The 25,218-nt window shown below is 39.0% G+C and overlaps 1 protein-coding gene across 1 annotated transcript in view; it reads right to left on the bottom strand.

The window, feature by feature from the left end:
* Window positions 1-25,218, bottom strand: part of ACACA (acetyl-CoA carboxylase alpha) — a 237,910-nt gene that overhangs the window by 79,856 nt on the left and 132,836 nt on the right. Inside the window, exons 34-41 of the mRNA XM_065897277.1 lie at window positions 24,418-24,474; window positions 24,127-24,171; window positions 17,492-17,533; window positions 16,037-16,252; window positions 14,213-14,368; window positions 11,664-11,867; window positions 6,658-6,813; window positions 4,956-5,102 (exon numbers count right to left, since the gene is read on the bottom strand). Coding sequence (XP_065753349.1) covers window positions 4,956-5,102; window positions 6,658-6,813; window positions 11,664-11,867; window positions 14,213-14,368; window positions 16,037-16,252; window positions 17,492-17,533; window positions 24,127-24,171; window positions 24,418-24,474 — 1,023 coding nt within the window. The remainder of the gene's footprint in view (window positions 1-4,955; window positions 5,103-6,657; window positions 6,814-11,663; window positions 11,868-14,212; window positions 14,369-16,036; window positions 16,253-17,491; window positions 17,534-24,126; window positions 24,172-24,417; window positions 24,475-25,218) is intronic.

The raw sequence follows: 25,218 nt of genomic DNA, 5'->3' as shown, positions 1-25,218 counted from the left end.
CAAAATAGATCTACTAATTAATTTCTTCCAATCTTTCAGGCTTACATAAGCTTACCAACCTCCTTTCCCTATCCAACTCCTAAATTTTATTTTTGTTTTTATACTCAAATTAGAGATTTCAAAGGATGATAGCAAAAATAAGTGAGACGCAGTGTCAAAATGGTAAGATTTATTTAAGCTAGTCAATAGATGCAGGGATATTTGTCATATCACTCCATATTTTTCTATAAGTTTGAAATATTTTATAATAAAAAAGTTAAAGAGATAGTTACACCTTCGTGGAACTGGACAACAGTACCTTGCCAACAATTAGATGACAGTTAAATACAGGCAAGGCTGAGCAGTTCTAGAACTGAATTCTTAATCCCCACCATTTCATCCCCCAGAACACAAAGCAGAACTGAAACCAAGATACCAGTCATAATGGCAGTTAGCCTTCGAACTTTAATTTATACTACTTATTTCCCTCCTTAATCATCCTCTTTCTAAAAAATGTTTCCTGTAAAAATGTGCAATCATGATGTAAGATTCAACAGATCTCCACCCAAAGGGCTAAGAGAGCAATTGCACGTTGTGGGAACACTAGGCAAAGCCTACCATACCAACTGAAAAAAAAAGGGAAGGATACTGCTGGATTTGCCTCACCAAACAGGGCAATTCAAGAGGCTTATCTGAAGGCTAGGCTGCTGAGAAGGAAAAACCCTGACACCTAGTGCCCATCTGAAAAAACGAAGTCTTGGAGCCACTACAATTTTAAGCCTGGCAGTGTGTGTGGAGGTGATCATCAAATTGCATTCAATCTGGAACATACTTAACTCTCAGAAAAATTTTAAGGAAAAAATGTAATGCCATGCAAGAATTCCAGTCTCTAACTACCAATCCTTTTTGGAGTACACATCCTAAACCTAATTATTATATCTGCTTCTAGACACAGCATCTTCTCATCGCAGATTTTCATTACGACAGGAGCAATGAGAGGGAATGGATAGATTCATATTGTTAAAAAGCCCATGTTCCGAAACAGTAAGGAAAACAGGGTCCTCATTTCTATCCACACTAATTTTGCTATAAAAGGTGCCTGTCTATTGTATCTTTCAGCATTGCCCAATTTGGAGACTCATCATCTAGTTCACAGAGCAATTAAAGGAAATATAATAAAAGAATGCTAATAACATTTCAGAATATATAAGAACACAGTCTCAAGAAGGCCAGTGCTTTCGTTGTCCTACCAGGCAAAGTTAAGTTGTTCTCCGTCAAGTCGGTTACAGACGTTGGCTTGATCTTAGCCTGAGCCTTTTAATAACAGGATTTGGTGCGAAAAGCAGCTACATTGGATTGTGAACTGTTACTCAAAGTGTTCCCACCTACAATTACAGCTTCCACCAAATGATCAAAACAGGTTAGCGAACTGGCAGGAAAATGAAAACAATTCCCCCCAAATTGAGAAGCGGTGAAAGCAGAACTGTTGGTTAGCTGCGCTTCTTCTATATCCAGGCTTAACAGCATACATTCATCTAGCTGTGTATTTACATACAGTGCCCATCACAGGAGCATGAAATTAGTTTAGTCTACGTTGCAATCACATTTTCCTCAATTTTCATCTTTACTTGAAACGATTAAAAAAAAAAGTCCTAGACAACTTATCTTTGGAGCTATTTGCAAGGAACGTAGTTCACAGATTTGGTCTACATCTTTTTTATTCCTACTCTAAATCCATACTAAATGCAATGCCATTCAAATCTGACAATGAGAAAAATGGGTTCTCCTATACCTTTCATCACGCATAAGGTGGCATTCCTTCAGTTACATCTCTCGCAGTGGGGAAGGGACAACTAGGAAAATAGAAAGGAGAGAGTAGCTAACGTCACATCAGAAAAGCTCTTTTGCCTGCTTTTAACTCGGCCACAATGTTCAAAATGCAGCTCACATCTCTGCTGAAACAGCCAATATTCTTCCTCAAATGGCAAACAAGTTACCTAAAACTAAATGGAACTGAACTGTTCCAAGTCCTGGTCCCATCACCTTTTTACCTATTTACTGTCCTGGAAAAAAAATCGGGAAGAAAGACTGGTTACCCACACAGCCGATGGTATGATAAGTGCAGGCTTTCTGCCTTTGATTACGGGGAGAAGCATCTCAATTCACAGGGAAACTCTGCAGGAATCTCTTGTTTTACCCGTATTCCTTATATCCATGTGCTAGCTTTGAAACCCAGAAACTCCAGTCCTTCAAGGTAATGCAGTATCACCCACCACGATGACCTGGTGGAGCTGTCGCCTTTGGAGAACACCACATTATGATGATTTAATGGCTACGTAGCACTGACGCATTTACATTGAGCCTCGGCTCTCAGAACATTAACAGGTCAATCTTTTATTCCTTTTTCTAATAAAACTGTTTCTCAAGGCTCCGTTAGATGCCCATTCTCTTTGGGATAGGACTGATTTGCTCCCAATCTCATCAACATGAGCTCTTTTCCTTCCCCTCACATCATTCTTGGGGTAATATGTAGAGTGCCAAGCTCATGACAAACTTGTCTCTTTGGCCAAAGAAAATTAAACGGCAATTGCTGTAAGTCAACTTGCCTTGATAAAACTGGGCTCAGCACGAGGAAATACATCCTCCTGACACCTCGTCATCTCTTAGGCACAGCTGTCCCTCAGAGTTCTGACCGCTGAAACTCCATCTTTAGATTGGTCAGTCGCTCAGTGGACATGCTTCATTGTACGTTCAAGCTCTTGGTAACTGAGTTGGATACTAATACCCCAACCTCATTCCTGTTGTGCAGGACCCTATAATCTAGCTAAGGCCACTGACTGACTTCACCAGCCATGCCGGGCATTAGTCACTAAGGGCTCACAAAAGAAATCAGTCTCACTCCTCCTGAGCTCAAAGACTCAGAAACAGCAAGCTGACACTCAGCTTCAATCCTAGTCAACCATTTGAAGGAAAGGAAAAGAGAACAAAGAAAACAGGCAACTAAGGAGGGAAAAGAGGAGGACAAGAAGAAAGTAAGAACTGACGAAAAGCAAAAAAAATTTCAAATACTATTAGATTTCAAGATTATTATTAAAGCATTGGGCAAAGGAAAACATGTGGTCCCTGTATTGACGCTACTACTCATAGCCCTAGTCCTATGCTGCTGTTTAAGACATCCCTTTGCACCAAGGTTTGTTGGGTCTTAAAAGGGTTAAAAAAACCCTTTTTTTTTTTTTATTCGTGTGTGTGTGTGTGTGTGTGTGTGTGTGTGTGTGTGGTGTCTTTGGGTACAGAGTCCCGTATAATAAGACTATTTGTATTCATACTGGCAGAGTAAACACTACATGTTCATGCCCAGGCAGCTCTGTGCTTGTAATTTCAGCAAGAACAGAGCTCTGTCCCTCTGGGACTTCACTATTCCCCCAGTCTCCATTCGCTCAAACAGAATGAGAGCAGAGAGAAAGCAGGACAGAAAGATCATGGCAAGAGGTTTCACACAGCACTGCAGCTAGCTTTCACGTGGCCAAAAATCTCATTTTGTGTTTTAATTACATTAGTTAAAAGCATTTTTCTCTCAGTCCCCTGTTCACAAGGGTGCCTTCCACTCCTGAAGACTCCACTGTTCAATGAATCAGAATTTAAGTCTAGCACAATGAAGCTTTTCTTTGCTGCTGAGGGGTTCACTAAGTAGATGCTACACACAGTGGCATAAACCTCTGCTGCAACTTTGTGTGTTAATGAGTATACATACACCTACTCTCGTCAAAATTCTACGCATCCTTTCTCCCCAGCCTCTCGCCTTTGCTATTAGATTAGAAGAACTCCTACAAGTCTGATACTCTCCATCGGGTCCAATGCTTGCATCCATCTTAATACCAAACCATCTACTTTTGGCAGCCACTGGTGTACCTGCTGAACAACCACGCACCTTGTACACATAGGAAATTTTTTTGAAAAAGATACTGCATAAAATGGGAAAAAATTACATTTATCCCCAAAGGTCTACCCAATCTGTTTATGGTGAACACTCAGATAGAGATTACTCCTTCTAAGGAACGAGATTTATCTAGGGATTACATCTAAGGTTAAAATAAAAACATATCTCATTTTAGGCTTATGACTTGTTATCACTGTTGTTATAACTGTACATTAGAAGCATAGTTAGACTCAGGAAGAATCTCAGTGCAATGAGGAGGATGTGGGGTATAGGGCAGAATACGACTTTACATCATTAACAGTGTACTATAGGAGAAAGGAATCCAAAGCTAGAAAAGGCACTCCTAGATAACTATCAGACACGGGTTCTCTGTTACCTCCTTTTATGTTTAAACCCCTGGTTCTGATTGGGCCCCTTTAGGAAGAAAATATTTACCATGCTCACAACAGTACCAGATGAAATTAACCTGAGCACGAAAATACATATCAAAAACTGTACACCACTATGCAAAGTAAGTATCCAAATAAGGAAAAACATCAAGAAATATTCTAAATGCTTTTATTATCGAAAACTCTCAAAATTTCAAACATATACAAAAATAGAGAAAATAATCTAGTCCTATGTATCTATCACCTAGCTTCAGTTAACAACTCATGTTCAATCCTGTTTCACCTGTACTCCCACATTCACACCCCCTCATTATTCTGAAGCAAATCCTAGAGATTAGATCATTTTATCTATAACTATTTTAGTATGTATCTCTAACAGAAAACAATACTTTTTTAAAAAGCAAAATTATAATAGCATTAAAAAAAAATGTAATACCATTATCACACTTAAAAAACTAATGATAATTCCTTGCTATCCAGTCAATGTTCTCTGGCTAAAGAATTCTACCAACAGGACTATTTCTACCAATAGGACTACTATGCTGCCTATGCCACTCAGACCTTAATGCTATTTAATGACCACCCCCATGGAAAGCTGGTACTAGTGGGCACAAAGATAAGAAAGGGGAGAGGGGGACGCAACTACTTGCCTCATTTCCTCCTGGAAGTCTGTTCATGTGGACCAGTTGACCTTGATCATCCAACACAAGCTCAGTGTACGTCAGCATGTCTGAAGGCAGAGGGGGTGATGGAAGGAATGCTTGAGTGGACATAGACTCCCAGAGTTTGATCAGGGACTAAAGGAGGAGAAAAGTTTGACTAATCAGTAACAATTAGCATTTCAACATGAACAAAATAAATATTAAAATATCATCAGTCTAGTTTTGCTCTTTCTTTTCCAAATGTTCTGCTGAGTGTCTAAACGTTAGACCAAATTCTAGAGCTCTCATTCTCAGTTGAAATAGATTTGTAATTGTCTTTAACATAATGTTTTTTACATGCCAAAAATCAGGCACTTTTCCAACAACATCAAACTACTGAGTGATCATGAATCAGAATGAATCAGTCCCTCTTTAAAAAAGAGAAATTCTAGAGAAACTTGGCTACAGAAGAATAACCAGGAAAGTGACATGACACTCAGCTAATACAAAGTAAACCCAAGAACACAAGAATAGAGTTTCTACTAGAGGTTCAGGGGAAGCATCCTCTTTCTAATATCTTTTCAAAGCTACAGGCCCATACACGGGAATTAGCTCACTAGAGGTGTATGACTGTAAATGTGCAAATCAAGTCTGCTCAAATTTGAGAAAACAGAGAGACACACCTATCATTTTAAAACCATTTCAATTTCCACTCCCAGCTTCATATTACCAAAAATATTGCTGCATGAAGTGGAAACTAGTTTAGTTGTTTCTCAGCTTGCCTCAAAGCAACATTTAAAACCAGTATGACTCATTCATACTTACAAGTCCAAATCACTGTGTTTATGTCTATTCTATAGGAAGAATTATATAGAATGTGATTTCTCTTTATGGCACTGGCACTGGGGAACAGAATCAGCACTCAACTTCTAGGCTAACAACGCCGGTAATACTGAACGAAGACAGCTATGTTTCAAGGGAGAGACCTTGTAAACAAATGGTTACATAAAGGAAATCTCTTGTATTTCTGAATAATACAGGAAGTACAGAAAGACTATTTACTAAGACCGCATGTATTACTTTATTAAAATTCAAATGTGGTAACAATGGTATTTTTGACTAGGAGACTTGGAAAAATCCTATGTTCACAGATTTTTTTAAGGACAAATTCAGTATTCTTTCGATACACTAGTTTTTATTCAGCTATAATAAATCTCCCACAAAAGAACTGATAATTTAAACTGTGTACCATGAACTCTATATCCATTTGTATATGTTATATACTGATTCTCATCATATTAACCTAGGTTATCAGTTAGAGACCTGGGTTACCTTGGAAAATAGGAAAACGAGAACTCGAGTTTCAAATCTCTTTTTGATTTGAATACAGGCTTTGGAAATAGACACCTAAATGTAACTCCTTACACCGGTCATCGTAAGCTACCATCGCAGGCATGTGGTCTCAGTTTACTCTTTTCTACTCAACAGAGGCCTCTATTCTCACCATTCTTCCTGTTAATTCATAAAGAACCACCCAACATCTGAGTTGGCAGTCACAATCCCAAAAGAGATAGAATTGAGAACAGTGTCAAGATATTTCCTGCCTTTTGGAAGCGCCCTATTCCAGTCTAAGCTGCATCTGATGAAAATTCAGGAAAAATCTTGCCTCTTTGGCACATGTCAGATCTCCCCCACCGTTAGCCACCTTTACCTGCCGAAACATCTCTGGGATATCATATATGTATGTTGTCCCTAAGGACTGTGCCTGGAACCTCTTTGATTGAAGCAGGTCTTTGGTCACATATGGAGTGTTGATTAACATTCCATGTAATGGTCCCTGTTTGTCTCCGTATGCCTGAAACATGATCTGCAGGAAAAAGAGGATGGCATGGGGAGTTAAAAGACAGGGGGAAAAAGTCAGATCAGCTGCCTAGAGGGACTCTTCTTCACAAATGTTATTTCTTGAAACACATTTTTGGTGGGTTGAGTAGCTAAGATATGCCTCTTGACATTGGGTACATGGTGCTCTCACCTCTCTACAGATTAACCAACTCCAAAAGATGGTATGTAACCAACCACACATCATACTTTTGAAATCAACAAGAAAGCACAGTGTAAGTTTCACATTTCAGAGACAGACTGACAATGCTTGCCTTCTAAAGTGACTTGAATCCCATATATTCAAAAACAAAGCATGTCAACTAACCAGCTAAGCAGTTCTAGTATTTAAGTTGAGGAACAGCTAAGCACTAAAGAGAATTCTGTTCTTTCCCCAGTGGTAGAAGGCCAGGTTGAGGCTCTACCAGGTCACCTACACTTTAGTCTATTTGATTAGAAGGTGCTTCATAAGTACGATTAGCTATATAAAGGCTTCAAAAATTTCTGACACAAGTGGATTTCATCCATCCATCTAGCTAGCTAATTCTTGTTAGCTCATAAGACACAGGCTATAGTAAAAAAGAAAAAAAAATTTATTAAAAAAAATATATAAACTATACATACATATTTCCCTCAGTATACTATGTCTACAACTAGTGAATAGCTCCTGCAATACCTATATTGTCACATAATAAAATCACTACACCAGTTTTCAATTATTTTAACTCAAGAAGAGTACTTCATATTTCATATATTTAGACAGTTTTATTTGCTTATGAATATTTATAAGGGATGCCATTATTTCAATTCAATTAATATTTATTGAGTGCCCAGAGGTTGTATGACACTCAACTAGGCACTTTATCCATGAATACACAAAACATAGATTCCCAATGCAGTGAATACAAATGCAGATTGGGATGTGAGGGTATGTGTGTATACCCACATACTTATTCAGGCCTTAAGTCTACCACTAACGAATAGATTTGCAGATCTGCTAAACACGCATTAGAAGAGAATTAAGTACTCTCCTATATCCTGGGTACAGTTCAGTTAAGCAAATGCTTAGCCCTTTAGATCAGAGGAACAAATGTGTTCTACTGACTTGTCAATCAGGTCCTATTCTGGGCAAAACTTGTCTTGGGCTGCTTAAAGCCCACCAGAATGGAGCTCCCAATCCTCTTGCACATGACCATTGAAGAAAGTCACCAGGTGGGAGGCAGAATTAGCATTGTCTTAGTAATGTGAGAGGTAGAAATAATAATGTTTCAAGAGATTCAAAGTGTTAAGTGAGGCCAGGGTGTTAGTATGTGAAAACTGGACTTAGAGGAGATAACCCAAATCAAAATAAGAAAAAAAGGAGCAAAAGCAGTAGGTTCTTGGAACTACATTCCAAGTACATACCTATAGGTCTTATCTTTCTATTAGATAGAAAGATAGGTACAGTTTTGCAAGGTCTGGAATAAAGTCAGGCTGGTCACTTAAGCAATATAACTGTAGGTACTTTCACTGCTGGTGGGAATTTAAAATGGTACAACCTCTTTGGCAAACAGTTTGGCAGTTTCTTATAAAATTAAACATACACTTACTATGACTCAATAATTATACTCATATATTTACTCAAGAGAAATGAAAACATATCTACACAAATATTTGTAAATGAATGTTCACAGCAGCTTTACTCAGAATAGCCCAAACTGGAAAAATAAAGCCTCAAATGTCCATTGACAGGTGAATGGATATAAAAATTTTGGTATATTCACAAAATGGAACACTACTCAGCAATGAAAAAGAACATACCCATAATCCACGCAACATGGATGAATCTCAAAAACACTATGCTGAGCAGAAGAAGCCAGACACAAAATAGTATCTATTGTCTAATTTCATTTATATGAAATTCGAGGACAGGCAAAACTATAATAATAGAAAACAGATGAGTGGATGCCTAGGGCTGGGGCTGCAAAGGAGAATAAGAAAACTTTTGAGGGTGCCAAGCGTTCTCTATCATGACTGTGATGGTGGTTACACAGGTGTGTGCAATTTCACAATGAATTAAACTGTACACATAAAATGAGTGCATTTTATTACATGTAAGTTCTATCTCAACAAAGTTGAGTTTGAAATGTATATTTCCCTCTTACACTACACATTGGCAATCGACTGATTTATGCAGTGGATTACTCAGATCTCTCTACTATGACTGCCTGACATCAGTGTTCACTACAGCTAATTCCACAAAGACTGTACAAGGAAAATAAGACAATCTGAAACTCAAGCCAGTCAACCTTGCTCCTTGTTGGCAGAAAGAATAAAAAATTACTCTGGAGCAAGAGGTTGATAGCAATGGACAGCATTGGCACCCTCTGAATGGTCACTTATCTATCTATGTTGTCTATGTTAATTCCATTTTCTACTATAATGGCCATAGTAATTAAAACTGGTAAAGTATATGTTTTACAAGTTCATGAAAACAGGTACACATTTTATTTATCACACACTTTTCACCAGAGGCCATCAAAAGGGCTTCTCTTGCAAAACAATCTCTGATCCCTTATAATCTGCTCCGTTAGAACCTGGTACTTACTTTATGATGGCACAAATCATAATCATACAAGAGAGAAACTAATTATCCACCTTCTTCCATCATGAGGTAAATTTCTTGAGAAGAGAGATCACTTTTTAATCTTTGTATCCACTGCTTGGTACATTATACGTGGTCGATAAATGTTAAATTAATGAACAAATGAATGAATGATACACATGGTTCTACATTGTTTTAAATTCATATAATGACTCACTAGAGCAAAGAAAGGGAAAAAACAAATTGGCAAGAAGCATCAAGTAGGCTTTCAGGGTGCCAGAACTGAGTTAGAAGCTGTTCCTTTCGTGGTCTCCCTCCTCTAGTCGTGGGCTTGAGTTTACGCTTGGCAATGGCTGTTGAATCTCAACTGAAGAGCCTCAGGGAGACCCCCCTTCCTTCAGGGCTTACTAAACATGCCAGACCCATGGTAAGAGGGGTGCTCCCCCAGGCTAAAGGCAGCTCATTCATTCTTTCAGATACTTAGTGAGTGCTTATTTTGTGCCAGGCACAGTACTAAACCCTGATTGAAGGCATCTGCTCCTTTCATGCCCCTGTGTCACCACTACCCAGCATGAGGGAAATCTAAGAGCTTTCTAATAAAAGAAATGGGGGGGATAGTTATGAAGAACAAATGTATTTATCAAAAACATTAAAATCGGGGCTTCCCTGGTGGCGCAGTGGTTGAGAATCTGCCTGCCAATGCAGGTGACACGGGTTCAAGCCCTGGTCTGGGAGGATCCCACATGCTGCGGAGCAACTGGGCCCGTGAGCCACAACTGCTGAGCTTGCGTGTCTGGAGCCTGTGCTCCGCAACAGGAGAGGCCGCGACAGTGAGAGGCCCGCGCACAGCGATGAAGAGTGGCCCCCGCTTGCTGCAACTAGAGAAAACCCTCGCACAGAAACGAACACCCAACACAGCCAAAAATAAATAAACAAATATTTAAAAAAAAAAAAACATTAAAATCTCAAGTGGCCATCTTATTTTTCACAAGAATAGATCTGCCTTGACGCCACTGCAGAAGTTAATTAAAAACATCCCTGCCCATGGAAAGCTTTGACTGAAAATGTCTTTAAGGTTGTCCTGAAAACATCAAATGCAGCAAAAAATTATTGAATACTCTTTCTCTTGCTCACCCCTTGCACTCTTGTGCACTCTTTCTCTCTGTTTTAACTGTTCACTTCTCACATGATAGGTTTCTCTGACCATCTAACTGGGAATCAAAGCACAAAATGAAAGGTCGCTCTGACAACTGTCCAAACCTAGAATTTTCATCTTCAAAATACCGGCAAAAAATATCTTTTCTTACTGCTGTTCCCAGATTTAAAAGGACATATATAAAAACAAGAGACACATAATCTCTTTCTGTCACCCAATGCATAGAACAGAATGAGACCTTTGTGTACACATACAAAGGAGCAAGTTCATCCTTTAATGAGAAGAGAGGCATTTCCCAAGTTCAGGCCAGAGACCTACAATTAACATCCCAGTTCTTAAAAAGATGTGAGCAACAGTAAACTGAGCTAAATCCTGTATCATAGCAAATGGCCCAAATATTGAGAAACCAAGGTGGTAAAACAGATTAAAAGGGAATTCTTTGTTATCACAGAACCAATCTACTTAGAAAGTCACTTTCCATTTTCATATTCTCAATTTTTCTATCTGAAAAAATGGGTTAAAGTTTGCCACTTTGCTCTTTTACAGATATATGATACTCTGAACTCTTTGAAGGAAAGATAATGTATGTAAATGGAATAAAGGGTAAATAAGATAAAGTCACTGCTTGATATTGCTAAAGCTATTATTATATTACGTTGAAATTTTCCTTCTTTGAGATATTTCATATTTCAACAATTCCCCTTCCTTTACTTGCCAATGAGTGGTCTAAATAGGCTGAAAATGGGAACAAGGACAAATCAGATCAGAAAAGACAAGACTGCTCAAGTAGCCGAAGAGCCCTCTAAAAAAGAGCCCTAAACTGCAGTTACCTGTGGAGTCAGGTTCCCTTGGCACCTGTTAGGGCTCACCAATACATGACAAAAGGTTAAGGGTTTCATAACATCCATGATTAGGACAGTGGCACATCATATGAGGCAAATGAAGTGTTTCAAATTCATGCAACCATTTAAGCTAAGAGAGGATAACCCCACTAGGTGAAACAATGGGATTTGTGAGTTTGGGTCTTTCTGTAACAAGGACAAGTGGCTTCTCTCTAGGACCAAGTCAAAACTTTGAGGAGCCTGCTTGACTACTGTACCTGTGCGGTCCTGGAGTCAGTCACTTCCTTGTACAGGCTGATGTCCAAGTAATAGCCAGACTCGTTTGTCAGGAAGAGGCGGATGGGAATTGCTTTTCCAGTTGGTGTCAGGCGAATGTTGATTTTCAGTTCTGCCTGGAGGACACGTAACTTCCACAGCCGACTTCCATAGCGCATTACCATGCTCCGCACAGACTCCTCAATCTGACACAAACACAATGCCAAGCACAAAACTTAAATCCCTTGTAACTAGGACCTGTTTTGGGTCTGCCCATCTTTGGCGAGGGAGGAATGGGAAAAGATGCTGGCTTCCGGAGATGTGTCCTCCATGCATTCCTTACAAAAAGTCACAGAGTTTCTCCCCAACCCTACTCTTGCAAGTCAGGGACAATTTCATGCTGGTCTGGCATTTGAGTGGTTTTCTCTGGCTCACGACACCCAAATCCGCGCAACTCCCTTCCCCTTTCCCAATTATATTCATATTGTATGTCAAAGATCTGCAATATCTAAAATTACAAATGGGATTTAAGAGAAAGCCCCAAATAAGAATAAAATCTCTAGTTAAACAGCTATTAAGTAGCAGTTATATGCACAGTAACTATGTTTCATTGCACTTTCAGGACCTTAAATCAGCATAGCAATTACCACCATGAACTTTTTTCCATACAATTTTATTAAACTTTATAATATATGCTTCTTGGTAAATTGCACAAATTACAGAAAGGCAATTTGTAGGTGGTGCTAGAATGTTCTCTCTAAACAGAGCTCTGAAACTTGGTCACTGCCAAGTCCAACTGAGACTTAAGTAGATGGGGAAGATGTTCCCTCGTTGCTCTAAGCTTTATATCAAGACAGCTTAGTGCCCCTAGTTTTCAGGGGTTGGCGAGTTATTTTAACCAAATGGCCTTAGATGTGATTTTTCCTTATTGACATACTAAAGCAAAAAAGAATTTTTTTCCAATAGCGCTACATGCAGCTAGGACATACTACTCAAAATTAATGTTTTCTTAAATTAAGTATCTCTCTAAAATCCTTTCTCAAGTTCTTATAACATCTTTTTTTTTTTTTTTTTTTTTTTTTAATGGTACGCGGGCCTCTCACTGTTGTGGTCTCTCCCGTTGTGGAGCACAGGCTCCGGACGCGCAGGCTCAGCAGCCATGGCTCACGGGCCTAGCCGCTCCGCAGCATGTGGGATCTTCCCAGACTGGGGCACGAACCCGCGTCCCCTCCATCGGCAGGCGGGCTCTCAACCACTGCGCCACCAGGGAAGCCCAGAACATCTTTTAAAAAAACTTCATACCACCCTTCTCTTGTGGCTCTTCAGAAGTGTGTGCCACCCTTGTAGTTTTTTTCTGCTCTTAGAATGGATTTCAAGGAGTTAACGTCTCTATTCCCACACTTGCTTGTTAACCAAGAGATATCTATCCATTCTTTTTTCGAGGGAACAAAAGTCAACATCTCTATATACAGGAAATTGACAGCTATCTATGATTAGAAAGACAGAGCCAGGGCATATGAGTGTCTGGAGTGGAAACAGAGAGGCTGATAGCAAAAACTCATTGAGAAATGATAGGTCATATCTACAAATATATATAGTTATATAGTGTCCAGGGCACGTTTTAAGTCTTCTAGTTTCATCAGTCCCAGAATGCCCAGGAGAACCTTTACTTAAACTGGATGATGAGACTTCATGAAACTCAATGAGTAGTCCTGCCCTTGACTTTCCTGACAGACAAAGCAACCCATCAGTAGTTTGGAGTCTTGAAGAAAAAAAGTAGAAAACGATTTCTCAGGTCTTAGATGTTAAGTTCAAAAAGCAAAAGTCCATGCCTACAATAGGAGAAAGGGTTCTCCTATTCAAATTCCAAAATAGCATGAAAAGGTTAGAGAGAAAAGAAACAGAGAGCAACCTGTCTTTATTACACCTGAGATAAAAGGTCAAGTACAGAATCACCTTGTTTTCCTTCCTTAAATTATATGGAATGCATTTTAGAATAGAGCCTCAGGGAAGAAAACATACATAAATATATGCGAATTCCATATCAACCAAATTCTCTCTCCATGGAAAATTACTAAAGAGAACTAAGTTAGACACTTTGGGAAGGTGTATTACTTCCCTAAGGCCACCAGGTAACCTGTGAAAAGAAGCAGTAATTTTGCCAAAATGCCCTATAATAGCAAAGTTAGTTATTCCAGATGAGAAATCCTAGGGAATTAAATAAAATAGGACTGCTATCACGGCAAATATCATAAAACAGGTACCAACAGAAAAAGAGGAAGAAGTTTTGCATTTTTCTACTGCAAATAAGTGACCAGCATTATTAACATCGTACCACCTTCAGTTTGGGGGTCTGCTTTCAATGGTTAATAGCACATTTTTGACTCCATCCCAGAAACCCAGTCCTACAAGCATTCTGTAAACTTTAAAGATCAAGTGTTCAATCAGCTGACCGAGAGTACCTATTTCCAGGTCCAAGTGCAAAGAAATATGAATGAATCTCTCTGCTTGTGTTGGCGAGTGCTGGCAGAGAAGCTAAGGAGAAATGTACCTTTGAAGGGTCCATGATGACTGTAGGCACAAAGTTGAGGAAGATGTGGTTGCAGTCAGTCCGGACATTTGTATTATTAAAAGCGACCTCCAACTCATCCATGGCTTCTAGGAGCAGCCGCTCCCCTTCATTTTGTAGATATTCAAAGGAAGCTTCCTATGCAGGAAAGAAAATCACCACCAACATTAATGTGTTTTAAAAGAGGCAATAAAGAAACAGCTGTTAAACACATGAAAGAATGTTCAACATCATTAATCATTAGAGAAATGCAAATCAAAATTACAATGAGATATCATCTCACACCGTTCAGAATGGCCATTATCAAAAAATCTACAAACAATAAATGCTGGAGAGGGTGTGGAGAAAAGGGAACCCTCCTGATACAGCCACTATGGAGAACAGTGTGGAGGTTCCTTAAAAAACTAAAAATAGAACTACCATACGACCCAGCAATCTCACTACTGGGCATATACCCTGAGAAAACCATAATTCAAAAAGAGTCATGTACCAAAATGTTCATTGCAGCTCTACTTACAATAGGCAGGACATGGAAGCAACCTAAGTGTCCATCAACAGATGAATGGATAAAGAAGATGTGGCATATATATACAACGGAATATTACTCAGCCATAAAAAGCAACGAAACTGAGTTATCTGCAGTGAGGTGGATGGACCTAGAGTGTGTCATACAGAGTGAAGTAAGTCAGAAAGAGAAAAATAAATACCGTATGCTACCACAGATATATGGAATCAAAAAAAAAATGATCAGAAGAACCTAGGGGCAAGATGGGAATAAAAATACAGACCTACTAGAGAATGGACTTGAGGATATGGGGAGGGGGAAGGGGAAGCTGGGACAAAGTGAGACAGTGGCATGGACATATATATACTACCAAACGTAAAAATAGATAGCTAGTGGGAAGCAGCCGCATAGCACAGGGAGATCAGCTCGGTGCTTTGTGACCACCTAGAGGGGTGGGATAGGGAGGGTGGGAGGGAGGGAGACACAAGAGGGAAGAGATATGGGGACATATGTATACATATAACTGGTTCACTTTGTTATAAAGCAGAAACTAACACACCATTGTAAAGCAATTATACTCCAATAAAGATGTTAAAAAAAAAAGAAACAGCTGTTATACATACTTAAGCAGTAGCATGTCACAAGTCATAAGGCACCTGCTGCAGATGTTCTTCCCTTTCTCCCTAGGGTCAACCCAATGATCACAGGCAGCAGGGGCAGGCAAGGGTCAGATAAAGACCTGCCAGACCTTCCTCCTGCCTCTTATGTATCCTTTCCTTCCAACAGGTGGAGATGCTGGGCATCCCCAGAGCAGTAACCCCACTAGGGTTATATCTCACATATGGCAAACAGAGCAGTTTAGAAAGGAAAAACTGCAGAAAGGTTACAGCTATAGGATGCAGTAACAACTAACACACCAGCAAGCACCTTGCTATGTACAGAAAGCACCCCACCTCTAGACAGGTTTACGATGGGGTCACCTCTAACTTTTCTCCTTATCCTCTATCATCCTCTAACCTTCCCTGTGATTTCTCTGTTAGCATGCTTTTTCATTTTCTCAAGCAAGTACTATCATGCTTCCATTACCAAGACAACTTAAATTAAAGGGGGAAAAAGCCCTTCATTACATGGAATATTTACTTCTGTGAGAGAAATGACTCTCACACTTCTGCTGGTTATTGGAGAGTAGGACAAAAGGGAACAAGAGCCTTGATTCAAGAGAGGAAAACCTGATTTTGACCCATGCCTGTTTCTCTGTCCCTTCCCTCAGGGATAACTTCCCATTAAAGTACAGCACCCACCTTGGTGACCAGATCAGAATGTCTGATGATTGCACGGACAAAGAACCTGTAGTCTGTCACTTCTGTGCCCACTTCCACCTTGGCTGCTCCAAGGTACAGGTGCATCTTGTGATTAGCACACGGGATGGCAGTAAGGTCAAAATTTCTCATCCGGTTCAGCTCTAACTGGAAAGCTAGGGCAGGCTCCAGGTGACGGTAGATTCGATCTTCCTCAAACTGAACGCAAGAAAAAACAGCTCACAAAAGGCAGTTACAAAATTATATTATGAAAGTGTATGTAAAACAGATGCTTAAAAATATAAACATAAGCTATGATGTGCCAGTGAGTCAAAAAAGGAGCTACATAGGGGCTTTCCTGGTGGCGCAGTGGTTGAGAGTCTGCCTGCCGATGCAGGGTACACGGGTTCGTGCCCTGGTCTGGGAGGATCCCGCATGCCGCGGAGCAGCTGGGCCCGTGAGCCATGGCCGCTGAGCCTGCGCTCCGCAACGGGAGAGGCCACAACAGTGAGAGGCCCGTGTACCGCAAAAAAAAAAAAAAAAAAAAAAAAAAAAGGAGCTACATACAAGGAAAATGCTAGCGCTTACGTAAGATTAGGCACTAAAGTCCTTGTTTACTTTGCAAGCTTTCATCGTTGACGCTTTTACAAGTGGTGATGCTCTCCATTAAAAACAAACAAAAAACACCAATTCCCTCAGATTTCCTGTAGCATTTAAAGCCTTCATAATTCATTTTTTTAAAACAGTAAACCAGACTGCTTCACATTAATATCTATTTCACATACCAATATTTCAGTTTTACCCAACTAGTCTAAAACGCTTACGGGCAGGTCTTATACTCTTATCATTTCTGGCAGAGTAAAAAGGACATAGTAAATACTTGGAAAACAAACATACAATTTTTAAAAATAGAGATATTTGGCTCTGGACATCCTATATCCATACATAATTATTTACCTACCTTTTTTAAAAGTTGTACTGACATTTACTGTATGTTTTGTTGAAACTAGACATGTAAAGGGTATATGTCCATTGAGTGAATGGAGAGAGAGAGCCAAAAACATAAGCTGGTAGTAGGAAGAAACCAACATGGTCTGAAATTTTATATTTTAAAACTGAAAAACAAATGCTCATAAATAAGACCTGAGGATAAACGAACTGTCCGTGGGTGACAAGAATAATCCTACTATTACATCATTAGGATTATCCTAAGGCATAGAGATGATTTTGAAAGTTATCACTTTCTTTGGGTAGGTCAATACATTTGATTGTTTCCTAAACCAAACTCTTTCAGAAGGGAGCCTTTATTAGTTCTAAGACACATATAAGGCAAAGGGAAGCATACGTTCAATTAGAGGAAGGAGAATGGCAAGAAATACGGCAAAGATAAGCTACTCTTGGGCTTTTAAGGAAAAAACAAAGATTTAAAAAAAAAAGAGGAAAAAAATCAGTTCTTACCTTATCCCTTGCTCGGAATGTGAAAAACTTAGGGAATTCTCTCTGTGTTAAAGAAGTGGGGGAAATGTGTCAGTCCTTCATATATATGGCTCTTTGGGGACAAATACATAGTACAGAAACTGTCAAGCATCTAGAAGACAAGTGCCTAGAAAACATGTTCCTTACCTGGGCTTAGCCTGGGGAATATGCATGATCCTCTGGGTAACCATCACTTTGACCCCACTTACAAATTTGAGAACCACCACATATATTAACCTAACTTTAATAGCTACCCTCTTCTAGGGAAAGAAAAAATATGTATTTTTTCATCTCCCAAGTGGAAAAAGTCTTCTTGGGTGTTGCTCTTGGCAGAACCTGGCAAATAAGACCAATACACCTGAATTCTGCAGCACTGCAATAGTACTTACTGGACTGATTTCCCAAGTTTCTCCTTAAGAAACTCTTAAAATGTAAACTAGCCAGACAGCATAGAATCCCCAATCCATGTTTTTTTTCCTCATTCACTCTTAAGTCAACAATTTCAAAGGTTTAAACAATGACATTTCAAGACAAAGAAAAGTGCAAGATGTTACTTTGGTTCATACCACTATATGTATAGGAAAGAATGGGGTGGAACTAGTGAACGTGTAATCATTAGGTCTTACTGCTCTTTTGCAGGGCATTACACAAGAAAGCAACCAATTTACCAGAACCTTATTAATTAACAAAGATGAATTCAATTAGCAGAGTCCATTAGTTTCTGAAATTTAACTTATTAACACCAAATACCCCTGTTTCTCAGATGGGAAGCTCTACTGGCAGTGCTGGAATCAAGTCATTACTATTTGCCTCTATAGGAGGTTTTACTAAGGAATCTTCTTCATTATGAGTGCAATGTAATCAAACACTTATTGGTACGAGGCAGAGAGACCAGGACTAGCTGCCTACATACCCCTCAATGAACTTCAGGAACCATGAAGGAAACATGAACTGAAAGCCTTGTAGGTGGCAGGCGCTCTCATGTGTTGACCGCCGAGTGCTCTCAACAACCTCTTAGGAAAGTATTGTGACCCCCAAAGGTGAACTTGGGTCTGTCTAATGCCAGAGCCTGTGCCCTTTCATCTCTACCTCTTAAGTGTAGGGTGTCACCTATCTCTTCTTCCCCTCCCTGTCTCCTCCCCCACTCCCCCCCACCCCCACCCCCAGCTGTGCCACACAGCTTGCAGGACATTAGTTCCCTGACCAGGGACGGAACCCGAGCCTCCTGCAGTGGAAGTGCAGAGTCCTCACTACTGGACCGTCAGGGAAGTCTCTCTATTCTTATTTTAATCCAAATTCCTTATTTAGAGGACTTCTCTTTCATGAGACAAAAAACAAAAACCCCAGAAATTAAAACTTTAAAGAAAAAAAGCAAAAAACAAAGCAAAACTTGTGGCTCTTGAGTTGATGGAGAACTTGAATACTTTCCACAGGTCTTAGGCTTCACCTTAACTAAACCTTGCACAGTTAATAAATCTTTTTACATTTTCCTTGGCATTTTAACTGTAAAATGGCATTTAATAGGCTTCTAGGAGCTTGTTTAGCAAGGCTGGGAAACCACTTGTCCAGGCTTGGGTCTTTAAAAGCCCTTTGAAAGTGGATTTACACAGCACTGATCTTGTACTGATGGTGTTCTGTCCTAAATAATTCTCTAATTCCCCCTGAATGATAATGAAGAGCATGGGGATGACTTCAAGGTTAAGCAGGAAGATGTTGAGCTGAACTGTCAGTAGATTTCATGCTCAGGGCTTTATATAGTCTCTGTTTTGGTTTTATTCTCAAGAGGTATGGCTTTCAGAGCATTAGCTAAAAAGTAACACAAGTCAAAAAAGGAAGGGTAACAAAGTCCTTCCATGAAATTTTCTGAAAGAAAAGTCAAGAAAAGTAATGATACAATCTTTCAAGCACACACTCCTCTATTCCTCCATAACTTTAATTAGTTAACTAAAATAGTTATTTAGTATACCATTTACTCAAGTGTGTATAGTGGTAGGAACAAAATGATTTTCCTTCAAAAACATAACAAAAGTAAGCAAGAAACATTTTATTTACTACTAATGCAATTAAGAAAATGTGTAGTAACTGAAAGGCACAAAAAGCAAACAAGTGAATGGAAATAAATATCTTTACTACAAATAATGAAAAAGACTGACGAATTCTTGGCAGAGGTGGGCAAAGACTACCAATCAGAAAAATCACTTTCATTAAGGTTAGCTAAGAAAAGGTGTTATGAGGACTTCCCTGGTGGTGCAGTGGTTAAGAATCCGCCTGCCAATGCAGGGGACACAGGTTCGACTCCTGGTCTGGTAAGATCCCACGTGCCGCGGAGCAACTAAGCCTGTGCGCCAGAACTACTGAGCCCACGTGCCGCAACTACTGAAGCCCGCGCACCTAGAGACCGTGCTCCGCAACAAGAGAAGCCCCTGCTCACCGCAACTAGAGAAAGCCCCGCGCAGCAGTGAAGACACAACACAGCCAAAAAGAAAAAAGGTGTTATGAGATGACATGAACAAATGTTCTTAAACTTTTGAATAAATTTTTAGCTCCACAGTAAAGTCCTCAATTTAGCATGAAGCATTCAGAACAGAAGATGGCAAGAACTTCCATGCAACGGGAAACCAGGATTAATGAACAATTCTTCAAGAGATAGGAAAGTCTGAGGACCTTTATAGAAAGTCGCTTTTATTTGGCATTCAAAAATCACAGAAATACAGAAAACACAGAAAAGAAGAAATCCAAAAGTCTGATTCTGTAGTTTTAATAAATTCCTTCATCCTACCACATCCTCACGTGGCCAATTTTTCCACTAACAGCATTCATGCTTATTCCATCAGTAATGTAATTGCTTTCCAGGCATTCTACTAGTGTTATAGGCAAATATCATAATTGAATGTACACAAATAAAACCGCTCTTAGTGTGCTGGTATCAAAAAACAAAAGAATGCAACATTTCTCAGGAAGAAATTATACCCCTGCTGTGTTCTAATCAGCCAACCATCATCAGGACAATCAAAATAATTTGCCTAAATTAGCCAATCAAGACACCCTGCAAATCAGAGAATGTGAAAACCTGCAACAGAAAACATCATAGCTGATTATGATACTAATAATCGTGTTAAAAACCTAATGAGATGAAGAAATTGGAAGCTTGCTGGTGCAATTCTCTTTTACCTCAACACACTGAGAACTAATTATATAGACTGTAATTAAAACAAAATCTCAAACCAAACCTTCTGAAAAACAAATAGTTGATCCACTAGCAAACAGAACTACCATTTTTTTCCCAGCTTCATTGAGATATAATTGACATATCAATTATTTTTAAAGAAATGAACTACTAACCATGATAACTGTTTTCAATAGCGGGCTCTTCCTTCAGGCGCAAACGATCCAAAACATTTAAAGTGGGAGTCACTCACATAAAATCAGTAAAACTGCAATTATCTCCTAGGTGATTTACAGCAGAATTTTTAAAAATTTCATGAAATCTTACAAACAAGAAACAAAAGGAAACTTACAGATGAAGAAGTGATTTGGAATCTCATCACGTGGTTTAGACCTAATGCTTTGTTTAGGTGGCAAAAGGGTAAGAAATCCGAGAAATATGCATTTTAGTATCCTTAACAAAACTTTGCTGGAAAAAATATGGAAAGCTTCATAAAGTAATACTTATATTCCAATTAAACACCTTCTGCTGCACTTTTTGGAATTCTAGATGTGAAATGTGAGTGAAATGGATAAAGACAATACTCATAAAACTAGAGAACTGCAGCTTATATAGCTGCAGAAATTCAAAGAGCCTGTTCTTTTGCTTTCGAGGCTACAATTTTTTTTTTTAATATGAAGAAGATATTTACAAGGCTAGACTTGTTTTTCCTCAAACTTTCTGTTTAAATAATCAATGTTAAGCAATTATGCAAGTCCCATTATGGGTACTTGATTTAATTAGATGGTTATGGAAACAGACTCAACACCAAGCCTCCTTAATGCTGGTGACTACTGCCCGCTCAGAACAGTCTCCACGTAGAACCAAGAGACTTAGGCAGCAGCAGACATTCAGCTGAACAGCTCTTTGGGGACTGTGGTGATTAAACAACTAAGTTTTGGAAATAATTCCAGCCTTCGCTGGCATGTGAACAAACACCTAACAATAAACACACTCTCTAGGAACCCCAATGCGGTCTGGCCCTCTTTTGCCTTGTTCTGGTTCTGAAGCAGTCTGAGAGACGATGATTATGTAACAGCACGGCTGCCTCCTTCCACACCAGCCAATGTTGTTCTTGAACCAAACTTGGTAACCTTCCTCCTCTCCTTGCCCCTTCCTGCGCACATTCCCTCTTCTATTCAATAATATAGGGATTTCGCAGTGTAGAACAGGGGAGGCTGCATACATCACAGTGGATTACCAAGAAGCCAGAGAGGTCAAGGGATTCATCTCTAACACTTCCAGAAAGCTTCCACTTTTTCACACTATACTAACTATGGGCGAAGCACACAAGATGACGTGACAGAGACTAAGCGTCCTTCAAGCTACCACCAGCAGAGGAACTCAGAGCAGCACCATGACAGTGAGCCCCAGATTTGTACAACTCCTGCCAAGGATTCCTGGATATTGAAGATCCTGGCCAGAGTTCAGTAATAGTTGCCCTTGCCCCATGTGTAACCGCTAATCATTTCTCAGGGGCCTAACATAAAAACACCCCAACTCCTCAGCCATCCAGTTCTTCAGAGCAAATCCAGTCCATACCTAAAACCTTAATGTTCTCTACGTCCTAAAACAACCTTTCCTACACTTATGACAAATCAAGTCACTTGATAATTTAACTGATTTCCCATTTGATGCCACTACAAATAGAAACTGTACGATGAGTCCCAGAAAGACCCCCTGCTGGGCTCATTTCCTAGCAGATTTTGCTTAGACATGTCCCTATTCAACCTAAATCCAGAAATATTAAGAGAGCAGGGAGAAAAAATGTTTTAAATCTATAGATGTATTCTAGGACAGGATATAGATTCAAAGATAGAAAGTATCAAAAACAAAAAACAAAAAAAAACAATGTCCGTGAGAATTAAGTGCTTTGGCTTTAAAAAAATTTTAGTGGAGAGTTTTAATTTATCATAGAATGCCTATTATAAAAAACCAGTTCATGTGCTATAGAAACAAAGACTGTGTCTGAACCATTAGGAAAAAGGAAAACAATTTTACAAATTCAGTATTATTCCCCAGAATAATGCATTATTCCAAAGTCAGTTACAAAAGAAAAAAAAAATCACATTAACGCTAAAGAACCTAGCCCAATACTCTTCCCAGATCCAGCATGTCTACCTGAGTTCTGATCAGCATCTACCAGCTATAGTTTTTATTCATGGGCTCTCATACTCTATCCCCAAGTATCAATTTTATTCTCTAAGCTCCTTATTTTTTTTCCTAAAGCCCCAGGGTTCTCTTTAAGCTCCTCATACTTCTCCACTGCCTCCAGTTTCCTATCTACAGTTATTGATTGATATATATCTGCACTCTGCTTGATTTCCTGACATCAATAACACAGGGGCATTGTGGAGTCCACAACATTTCCTAAAGCGTTTTAGAAAATCCTAGCTCTTTATCCTGCAGGCTAGGCTCTCTTGTTTCTCTATAGACTAGACCAACAAGGTGAACCGTGAGAAGGAAAACAAAATGTCAAGTGCTAGAGACCTAATAAACAAAAGGGCAATAAAAGCAATCACACACAGGTCCTTGAGCTTAGGAAGTCCCTTCCAGCATCCCAAATGTTATCTTCATTATTGCCATTGAGCAGGGCTTGAAAACTAACTTAATCATTTTAATTGCTAAAAACAAAATAAAATTCTCATCAGAAATATTAAGACTTCTTAATATCCTTTGGAATCTTACTTCACCACGTTAGGATCAATTTTTAAAGAGATATTGTGACTCCGATCAGCCATTTTGGAGAATGACATCTTGACTGCAAACTGGATTTTTGACCTCACTGCTATAATCATATTGCGTATGATCATACACATATATATACACCACAGTTCAGATGTCAGGCTATTAACTTAGCTCTCTTTATTAAAATTTTTCAATAAAAATTTTAAACTCATAAATATTAGTAGTTAATTCAGTTAAATGGGAGAAAAAGCAACTTAATTTTTATTTATTTCCTCCTCCTAGAATTAATGTAAGATGAAAACACCAACTTGGGTTCTGTTAAGAATAAGTGATTGTTCTTCAAAACTGACAGTTCTCAATAACAGAACTTGAATCCATCTTTGGTAGAAGCCAAGACCCCAAGTACGATTGGCAGTCCTGGATTACTGATTCGCTGTGTGCACAGAAGAAATTAGTAGTTAGCTCCTGCTTCTACCTTATTCATCTGGATAAATGCATGTGCTCATTCTTAACTATTTCTCAGACATATACTGAGAATTCATTATAGGGTAGAAAAGGAGGAGAAAAAAAACCCTTTAGTTTGAATACGCTATAGAAGAACTGAATATTCATTATAATACTTTTTCAAAGAAGAGGGACCAAACATCAGACCAGCCCTTCTAAATAATCAGCAGGTAACAGATAAAACAGTAAGTAATCTTTCACCACTGTTGCTCTTACTTACATGAAATCTCTGATCCACCTCATAGTTGACCTGTTTTCTGAAATCCTTTCAAATAAAAGACAGAAAGGAAGGAAAAACAGAAGAAGAGGGCAATTAGTAATAAAATTAAAAACCAGTTGAGTAAAAGGTGATGACTTTAATGCTTTTTCTTGATTAAATTTATACCAAAACAGTTATTTCTTTGCATAAATTCTACAAGTAAGCATATGATTATAATTCCATTTTTCACTTTTAAAGTTCTAGCAGCAGCATAAGAAATATTAAAGAGATGCATAATTCACATGCCAATACCTTTTGTGCAACCAGGAAAGTAAGGCGCCGGATCCCATGCTCAACCAGGGTAGCTTTCTACAAACAAACATGCAAAAACAGAAGCTAGATGAGATCTCCATTCATCCTAAATTTTAGCCCATTCAGTCCTCAGAAGGCTGTGATCGCACTAAGCACTGTTTTGGATATCTATGTCTTGACTCAGTATCTTCAAATTTGCAAGTAAACAAATCTCAACCTGGCTCCTGGGAATAAGACTTACAGAATGGGTTTTAAATACTGACCTGGACAAAACTGAAAGAGAACTCTGGAGGAGAAAAGGTCACATGAGGCCACCTAAATTCTCTAAGGACTGATACATATCAAGGTAGATCTTAACACAATTTCTGCTTATAGAAATTACACTGGTGGGCTTGTATTTAAATGTGAAGATCAATACTGATATAGAAGCTAAACGAAATCAGGTAGAGGGAAAAGAAGAATTTCCATAAAACGGAAAATTCAAGTACTAAACTGTTATTTAGACTATAGACATCACCTACCATCTGATACAGCATTCCCAGAATTCGACCTAACAAATCCTAACCTTTTCAGCTCTAAAACATTTCCTCCCTACTTTATATGAAGGTATTTTTAAAAAGATTCTCTTTAAAAGTTGTTAAAAACAATGTCTAACAGGCTTTTAAATTTAGTGATTATTCATACTTCCGCTTGGTACAGGCAAGCGATATATTAGAAGAGACCAGCAGTTTCAAGACAGCCCCTTACGTGAGTCTTGGGCCTTTGGCTCTAAGCCTTCCTCTATCCTGTACTGCTCTCTCA

This window comes from Phocoena phocoena, chromosome 19, assembly GCF_963924675.1.
Source record: "Phocoena phocoena chromosome 19, mPhoPho1.1, whole genome shotgun sequence".
Taxonomy (NCBI): Eukaryota; Metazoa; Chordata; class Mammalia; order Artiodactyla; family Phocoenidae; genus Phocoena; species Phocoena phocoena.
This window is presented reverse-complemented; position numbering and strand designations above follow the sequence as displayed.